Raw genomic sequence first — 9,098 nt, 5'->3', positions numbered from 1 at the left:
GGTCGGGAGCGTCCTCCGCCGCCTCGCCCGGGTCCTCCGGCCCGGGAGCGGGGCTGCTCCGCGGCATTGTTCTGCTTCCCCGCTTGCATAACGGATCGCGGCCAGGTATGGCTCATCGCGGCCGGGCTTGCTCATCTCGCTTTCGGCGTGGGGCTTTCCCCCGCCGTGAATGAGGTGGTTTCCTGGGCCGCGGGAGCTGCCTGGGAGTTTCCCGGCGTCGGGGATGGCTGGGCAGCAGCCTGGCCCCTCTCATCAGCCCCGCTTCAGCGGCCGTCGGCCGCCGAGGCGACTCCGGGGGAGCTGGGGTGTCACAGAGGGAAGGCAGGGGCTGTGACTGTGTCACCACACACTTCTGTGGGACCAGATGCAAAGTTAGCCCTCGTTTTCTCATTGCTTGGCGTGGGTATATGTGGTTACTCAAAGCAGCGAGCGATGACAGCTCGACAGTTGGGTTGCTTTGAAATACAGTGGGAGAAGGCGTGCAGAGCGAAACGGGAGAGCTTCAGGTTTGTCTGTCTTAGCAGGTCCCTGTTGGAAGAGAGCAGTTACCAGTTACGGGGGGTACCGCTCATTCTGCTTCACCTCCTGCGGCCTGAGCGGGGGCGCACACATGCCATGTGGTGTGGTGGAGGAGGGGGAAGGAAGAGACGGCACGTGAGGCTCTTTTTTCGGAAGCCTCTGGAAAAACAAGTAAAAAACTCTTTGATCCTATAAGCAACAGTGAGCAGGTGCAGGAATCCCTCTGGGAAGGCAGGGAGATTTTAAAAGCCCCAACAAATTTTAGCTAAACAAATTTTCGGTCAAGGATATGTCCTCAGAGGTACTCTGTGCAAAAAGAAAAAGGTGGTTGTATGCTTGCTCAGAACTCCCTGTGCTCAGCATTTTGACTTGTGATTTCTTCTTTGACACCAGGGGTGCCTGCGCTGGAAACAGCTTTGCTAGGAAATCCAGACGGAATGGGATGAGCCTCGGGTTGGCCATGTAGCATTCCAGGGCTGCTTCTGGTCTGTTCCCTTTTCCTTGCCGGGATCTTGCGGTGTTACTGGTAGTTCTGCCAAAAACAGCCCAGCTAGATGTGAAAAAGGAAGTGTGCAGTGCTCGGAGCTAGTTTTCTGGCTGCTCCTGTCATCCTTTTTTTAGGCTTTTTGTATCAATTGCCATGTATTGCAGTGAAGTGTTCAGCAGCAGCAGCAAAGTGCCTTGAATTTCCCAAGTTTTAGGCAAGCACCTGAAAGGTTCCTGTTACCCCAAACATGTTTGTAGGGTCTCGTTGTGCAAAGGGAAGAGTAGGTGGCAGTCTGTGCTTGTGGGATGACAGGCCTGCGGAAAGGCCAGAGATCGAGTGGGACTTCGCGCTTTGCGGTCAGATGGTAGTGTACAAGTGTCAGGCCTGTGCTTTGAAAAAGGGTCTGTAGGGCTTGTGCTTTGAAAAAGGGTTTAGTGGGGTATGAAAAGCTTTAGAAGTTGCCCTAGGTACTGTTTCTCAGGCTTTCATAGCAGTATCATTCAGAGCAGTGGAAGTACCCTTTTAAAGCCTCGTCTCTTACCTGTGCTGCATGTGAGCATGAAAAATACCAGTGTATTCTTGTTGTTTACTAGTCAGAAAGCATAGGTATTTTCTTAGTGAAAATTTCAGCTGAAATGATGTCTGCAGTGGCTTAAATTGAATAAGCAGGGGCTGTCACTTTTCTGCAAGTTAACTCTGGTTTACATAAAATCAAGGAAGTATTAAAACACCCTTGATCAGCTATAAAGCTAACTTTAAGGGTAGCTTTAAGAATCGTTCTTCCTTTCTACAAAACATATCGTGTCTGACAGCTGCGTGAGTACTGCTCCGGCACTGCTGCGTCTTAACTGCTGTCTCACACAGGGTGCTCCAAGATGTTTTCAGCTGGAGAACTGGGAAAACGGCGCTTGAGGAGGGCCATCCTGGGAGCAGTGGCAACCACCACCATGCAGTTGCTCGTGTGCCTGCTCTGCTCTCCAAATCCCAGGTGTTGGCTGCTTGTTGTAAATGAGGGTAGGAAGTAGGGCATTTCAGGTAGCTGGGCAAAGGTCCTTCTGATTTTTATTTTATTTATATTTTGCTCCAAAAGTGCAATTTTGCCATTGTAAGGAAGCACCCTCTCATTTGTTGCCAGTGGTGTAGCACAAAAGCTGAAATTACTGCCTAGCAGAAACAGGATCAAACTCACAGGAGAAAAGAAGTCATGTTTTCACTGAATTGTAAAACTAAGGTAATGAGTGTGTAGGCTGAAGACACGTTTTTCTCCCATTGTTCAAAGCTTGTCTTCTTGCTTTTGGGTTGTGACTTTGGCAAGTATGAGCTTGATGAACATTAAAAGCTCTAGCAGTACGTTCATGGGAAAGAGGAGTGGACTGTGTGTGAATATTGTTATTTTTATAACGCGTCGCGTGTGTGATGTTAGTCTGGATGGTACAACAATAAAAAGCTATTTATGACAGAAGTATGAAGACCAGGGCAGTTGCAAAATATTCTTGTTTTCCATATCTCTCACTGAATTATCTGTATTAATGTAGGATTATCAAAGCCCAAATTGTTGTTCCGGATGTTGCAGATATTGCTGTAACTACTGACCTTCAGCGTCACAAGTTCCCATGCTCACCAAACTTCTTCAAGCTCTGGCTGGTAGTTCAGTTGCAGAGTTAGCAGAACTTGGGTATATTTCTGATTTACTTCATCTGTGTTTTGTTGTCGGCTTTTTTTTGTTTTATTGCTGGCTCAGCTTGCTGGTGATGAGGGCTTTGAAGGATGGATAGGAGGGTTTCTTTTTTAGGTCCATCCAAGAAAGAGAGAATTCAGTCCAGTGTTTTTCGTGTTTAAACAGCCATTCTGTTGTAGAAAGTGTTTTGAGTTTAAAAAGCCTTATACTCCATACTTCATGCAGTTGAGAATAGCACTTTTCACATCTTTTTTTTTTCTGCTGGTGGTGATGAGGATTATTAATAACTGTACACTGTAAGAGTATTTCTCTTTTCTAACTATTAACCCATCTTTGAGCTTGCGTGTTCATTAAGTAGCGGGTGTATTTTTATTTGCTTGTAGCATTTGCTCTGTTGATTTATCAAAGGTACAACTGTACAGCAGTTGAATTTTTATGCATTCTGTTGTTCAGGCATCAAATCCGTTTCAGTGGAAAGTTAGAAAACATGTGCTATGATTAAATTTTTAAAAGATTGGATAACTTTTGGCCTGTTAATAACATGAGAAGGAGGGTGAGCTGGAAAACCCTGGAAAGGGTATCTGGTGTTTTGTTCAGGGAAGTAGAAGAAATTGAAGTCCTGCTAAATTTCATGCATTTGTAATTTATTTTTAATAATAATAGTAACTATTTACCTGTCACAGGCTCTCTGTGCCTATGACAAGTTCTCAGCTCCTTTGGGGCACTGGACACTGTTGGCATCCTAAGGCTGTGGATGCCTTTTTACCTCATCACTGACATGTGGCAATTGCCATTACAACAGCAGCATTAAAACATGAACTGAAAACTTGCTCCAAGGCATCTGCATAGTTACGATTCCAAGGAATAAATGATTGGCTTCTCATTACCTGTTGGTGTCTGACAGCATTGTTCTTGGCTTACTAAGCATGCGCTTTAGTCTTCGTCACTACTCTGACTTGGAGTGTGGTGGGGTAAGAGTGAAAAACAATCTTTACTTGTGAATTTAAGCGTGAACAGAATGGGGTAAGCACGGGTGTGCAAGCCCCAAGATTTTCAGTGGTGACTGCAGAGTGTGTAGCTGTTTATCTGGCCAAATAGAGTCATGTCACACACCCCTTTTGTAGCAGTGTGAGTAACTACATGCTTTCCTTAACTTCTTCCCCCTCTCTCAACCCATAGCTTAGAATCGGAAGGGCCACTGAACGATTTAGTTGGACTTCTGAATAGGCCTAAGTGTCACCTGCATTTTAGTCCCATGACTTGGTTCGCTTCAAAAGCGTGTCTTGCCTTGTATTGAAAGAAGTTAGGCAAAGAATTCATCGCCTTTCTTGCAAGTTCCAGCCAGAGTCCTACAGTTGCTACCATTACAACTGATCCCTGTGTCAGTGAATAGATTTGCCTGTGGGGATTTTACATTTACTTCAGGTAACAAATGAAAACATCAGCCAGCATCAGTCTTTGCGATTTGCTTGGGATCTTGCCTGATATCTAGTGTACTGGCAATGCCTGAAATTGGTGATGGTGATGACTCCTAACAGATGCCACTTTGTAAAGATCTCTGAGGTAGCTAATTTGAGTTCATTTGTCAGCTTATTGGTGCAGGACGATTGTGGTACTGTGAGAAACTCTAAAGAAATATGTAAGCATCTTCAGTATAGATAAACAGAAGACACATTTTCAATAGCTGAAGAATGAAATCACACTCTTTTTTTTCTTCCTAATTGAAAGAAGACAGAGGATCACACATACAACTTTTTTTGAAGATAATGCCATGTTTGTTCATTTATCAGGTATTTAATATCCTGTAGTCAAATTTGAATCACTCGGTCTCTTGAACTACTGCATTCATTTGTAAGTTTTGCTGGTTTCATTGCAAAATAGCGGTATTCTGCAGAAGAAAATATTGTTTGAAAATCATTGTTTATGAGCTATTGAAATCAAAATATGTAGGTAAAGAGAACTAAATAGATTATATCATCTCGGGCAAATGTGTATAAACTATCGGAATGTTAGCATTTGCTATCTACAGTAAATATCTGCTTAGATACACAATTAGGTGAACTGTAAACACTGAGGCTATTTGCCTTTGGAATGCCCTATGTAAAGCATGCTGTATTATTTATGAGGGAAAAGTCCCTCTTCTAATTCCTGCAAAACTTCAAAATTAGGAGTGTGTTGTGCTGTTGTTTTTTTCTTCTTTTTCCAAAAATCAGGTTTTTTGCCCCTGCTTCTAGAAAATTCTTCGAGGCCTTTAAGTAGAGTAGAAGAGGGAGATAGCACAATTAGATTTTTGGGAGTGAAAGGTTAAAAAGACCAATCACCTATTTTTTTTGTATCCCTGGCACCCAGCCACTTGTAATAGCAGTGTGAACTCACAGGTGATTTTAATTCTTCCATTACTTGCCAGAAAGGATGTTAATACAGAAATTGCTGCCATTAGGTTTCAGCATTTGCATTTTCTTTTTGGAAGTTGAAATCGGAGACCATTGCGCTCAGCTAGACTTTCTACATAACTTTGGGTTCAGGGTTTGAGTCTTTTTTTTTCTGTTGTTGATTGCTTTTTTCTATTAAGCATGTATGTGAGCTATAACACAGTTTTTAGATACATTTTTCAAGTGATGAAGAAACTGTCCAATCCAACTACGTTGTTTCATTAGTTATCTAACCTGAGGTTAGAAACTTGTTTGGATGACCAATTCTTTTCTGTGAAATTGAAGAACTCTCTTCCCTTTGCTCTACGTAACTACTTAGGCCCTACTTTAATAAATGGCTTGTACTAAAATTTATTGTTACAAGGCATAATCTTCAGACATCTGCATCAAATCTTCAACATTCTGGATATTCTTCTTAGCATGTGGATATTGGGTTTGGAATCAGTACTTTAATAATAGTCTTTGGAATGTCACAGCTACAGGTGATGTTGCTCCTCCATTCCCTGCTTCCAGGCTCTGCAGAAAATGCTAGCCGCAGTATGCTATTTTTTTTTTTTCCCCCCGTTGCCCTGTTTGTACTTCTTGCCATCTGGAATATCAGGAAGTATGTTAATCAGATATTTCATACCGGTGTAGAGGAACAGCATGAAAATAGCCCACAATAAGTGCAATCAAATACCAATTGAGTTACTGTTAGCATTAGAAAGTGGATGTTCAGCAACTTAGTTGCTTACGCTATGCTGTCAAAAAGCAACAGCGTGGAAGGTGAAATGAAGCTGAGTATCAAAGGTTAATACAACCTGTCGTTGGAACTGGAAGCCTGACGGTTGTATTTGAGTTAATATGGCTTTGAATTAATTTTGTTGTATTCCTATTTTTTCCTACTGTAAGCAATGAGGAAAATCTACTGTTCAAGCTGCAGTAAGCTGGCAAGGGAAGTCGCAACAGGAAGACCAGTGGAAAAGCATCTGAAGAAATATTAGAACTTATTCTAATTTATTAATTATAGATGACTGCTGTGGTAAGGGGAAGTGGGAAAAGGCAGCTTGCTGAAGAGAGTGGGTGAGCATGTGAAATACAGATAGGTTAAAAAAAAATCACATGATAACTACACACTTGTGATATTTCTGAATTCTTGCAAAATAGTGCTGGAGACTGTCTGTGTGTGTCCTTCTGTCTGTACATCCCATCGCAACAGTGCTCCTCTGGACTGAGAGTAAGCACATAGTAGTGTTGGATTTGCGCTTCAGGTGTAGAACTTCAAGTCATGAAGGTGGGTAATGAACAGTGCAATGAAGCAGGTAGACACCTGAGGTAACCCACGGAGGATAAGCAACGTGGATTTATAATCAAAAGGTCCCATGAGGAAACTCCATGTATTTTACAAAAAAACCAGCTCCAAATTAGGTGATTAAAGAGGAAGAAATATGTGTTACTTTGCAGCTTAGCAGTTGAAGTAGTGCTTCCAAGCTGCTCAAGGAGATGAAATCCTAGTGCTACGGAAGAATTTGAGTAAACAAAGACTCTCCTGTGCAACTTCTGAAAATAACTGGACATTGAGTGTAAACAGATGATGCTTGTAATGTAATGCACAAATAGGCTTAAGAGGAATGGGGAAAATGCAGTTTGTAAACCACCTCCTTAAGGAATTAGTTGATGAGGGTATACAGGATGTGGCTTTGACTGGGTGCTGTAAAATTACCCAGAAGTTAAACTCCTGCCTATAATTACACATGAAGAAGGACAAAAAGAAAAGATTTTTCTAATTAGAAAAGTAGTCCGCATAGTCTGATTTTTCTGACTTGGCCAGTGATAAAGCGAGGGCTTTTCTGAAACTGGTGAGAGCAAAATTTTGCCCTTGTGTAGAGGAAGGTACTGTAACGTGTTAGTGACTGATGATGGTGTAACTGTTGGGGGGGCTGGTCAGGGCAACTGAAGCCTATGGGTGCACCCAGGGCCCCAACAGACACATCCTTTGGTCTTGAGACTTTTTTTTTTTCTTTTCTTTGTGTCAGTTATATGGTGTAATTGCAAATGCTTCTGGGCTGATGTTTTGTGACAAACTTTCTCAGTTCATGAAGAACTTGCAATATATGCATGGGTTTCTGGAAAGCTCTGGAAGCCTGCTCTGCAGGGTGAGAGTGGTACTTTTTTTAGCATTTGCAAGCAGGACATGATATAAATCCAGAGGTACAGCAGATCCCATCCCTGGGTTAATGAACTAGTTGGGCTGGACACTGCTACTAGTTTACCTATCTATAACATACTTCTTCCTTGGCTGAAAGGAAATTCTTCTGGGATGCTAGCAAACCTAATTTTAAGAGCTTTCTCATTTAGGAAATTATATTTCACTTATCAAACAGAGTAGCATGAGTATTCTGATTGCATAATGACCCTGCCTTTCTCTTACACACCCTCTCCATGAAGAAGGGGGTGGCTCGAGACCTCCCCTTGAGATCTCACTTCTTTTACAAGGGTAGGAAAACACTTTGTTTCTTAGATTTTTCTCCTGACCTTAGAGTCTTTCCAAATCCTGGTGGAGTTGCTCTAATTACAGCTGGTAAAACTTGTACTTCCCTGAACAACCAAGTAAATTGTGGCCGATTGACTGTGTTGTAATGTTACAGGGCGTGTAACGTCAGGGCCCAGGAGTAGGGAAATGCAGGAAGTGAATGTTTATATGTGGTCTTTGTGTATCTGCTGGTTCAGAAATGAATCACTTTTCTTTTTTTATCAGTGCCCAAGGTACTGCTGGAGAGGTGGAAGAGGTCAATGACTAAGGGGTCCTATTTTTATTGAAGTTGAGCAGCTTCTTCAGAAGGAAATACAGAAATGTGGGACTCGGGTGCAAGTCTGTCCTCTCCACCACATTGCTTCTCTCTTTCTTCAGGCAGTAGATTGGTAGGGAGTCCATTTTAAGTCCATCCTTGGCATAAGAGACGCAGTTTGCATCACTATATATTCTATATATAGTCTATATATTCCCTCTTTCTCTAGGTCATCTTAGTTTTTGTTTATTATTTTAGCTTTTTTACTAAAGGATAATGCAGCTTGCACAGTTCCTGTATTCATAACAAATTCTAATTTTCTGTGGGCTTTTTTTTTTATCCCCCCTTGAAGAGATCAGCGTTAGCTGATGTCTGTTCAGACAAAAGACACACTGATCTAACGAGAAGTCTTCCCTTATGCCTAAGCTGAGATTTCAGGGATGTTCTTTGTATAGGCCATTGCCTTGTTTTCCATCTTCCTTTAACAGTCCTCTTACAGCACTCTTTAATTTAACCGAGCCTTCAGGCAATAGAAGGGCCTGGCTTGTTTGCTTGTTATGAGTGTGTGACTCGAGTAACAGCAGGCTGTGTGAAATAGGTTGCTCTCACTTCTGCTCGAAGTGCAAAGAATTCCACAGGGTGTAATCTGCATGTAGCGTCCTGGTGGAAATTTTTACTTTAATGACTGAATATGAACATCTGCTAAGTCTTCTATCTGAAAGTAGATCTTCCAGCATGAAGTTCAGGACGCGTCAGTGAGATGGTGAAACTCGAACTGTTCTTTCCCTGTGCAGAACTTGCAGTGTGCAAATAGAAGACCTCATTCTTAGGCTAAAAGCTCTCCAAGGACTAAGCATAATTGGAAAAGAAAAAATTTTAACCTTCTTCTAAAGTTCTTCAAGTATAGTCTAACACAACATATTGTTAAAAGCTTTTGTACTCTTAAGACCTCCATAGCAGTAATTCTTGAAGATAAGTATTTTGGGGGAAGAGCAGTTACAAAGCTCAACAATAGCTTATTTTGTTATTTTTTTTTCTTTTTATGCTTTTTTTTTTTTTCCCCCTAACCCTACAGAAACCTGTGGACTTGTGCTGAGTCTTTGCCATGTTGTCCATTATAATAAATGAGTCGCAGAATGAATTACCACAGTTTTCTGCATGCTATGGATTGGGTTTCCTTGCCTTCTGTAATGTTAAAATAGAGGTTATAGTGC

At 42.0% G+C, this 9,098-nt stretch overlaps 1 protein-coding gene across 1 annotated transcript in view; it reads left to right on the top strand.

Annotated features, from left to right (window-relative positions):
* Nucleotides 1-432: 432 nt before the first annotated feature.
* ABCC4 (ATP binding cassette subfamily C member 4) overlaps nt 433-9,098 on the top strand; it is a 154,296-nt gene continuing 145,630 nt past the window's right edge. The window contains exon 1 of the mRNA XM_009634600.2: nt 433-506. Within this exon, the coding sequence (XP_009632895.1) occupies nt 433-506 (74 nt within the window). The remainder of the gene's footprint in view (nt 507-9,098) is intronic.

Source organism: Egretta garzetta, unplaced genomic scaffold (assembly GCF_000687185.1).
Source record: "Egretta garzetta isolate BGI_Z169 unplaced genomic scaffold, ASM68718v1 scaffold442, whole genome shotgun sequence".
Lineage (NCBI taxonomy): Eukaryota > Metazoa > Chordata > Aves > Pelecaniformes > Ardeidae > Egretta > Egretta garzetta.
This window is presented reverse-complemented; position numbering and strand designations above follow the sequence as displayed.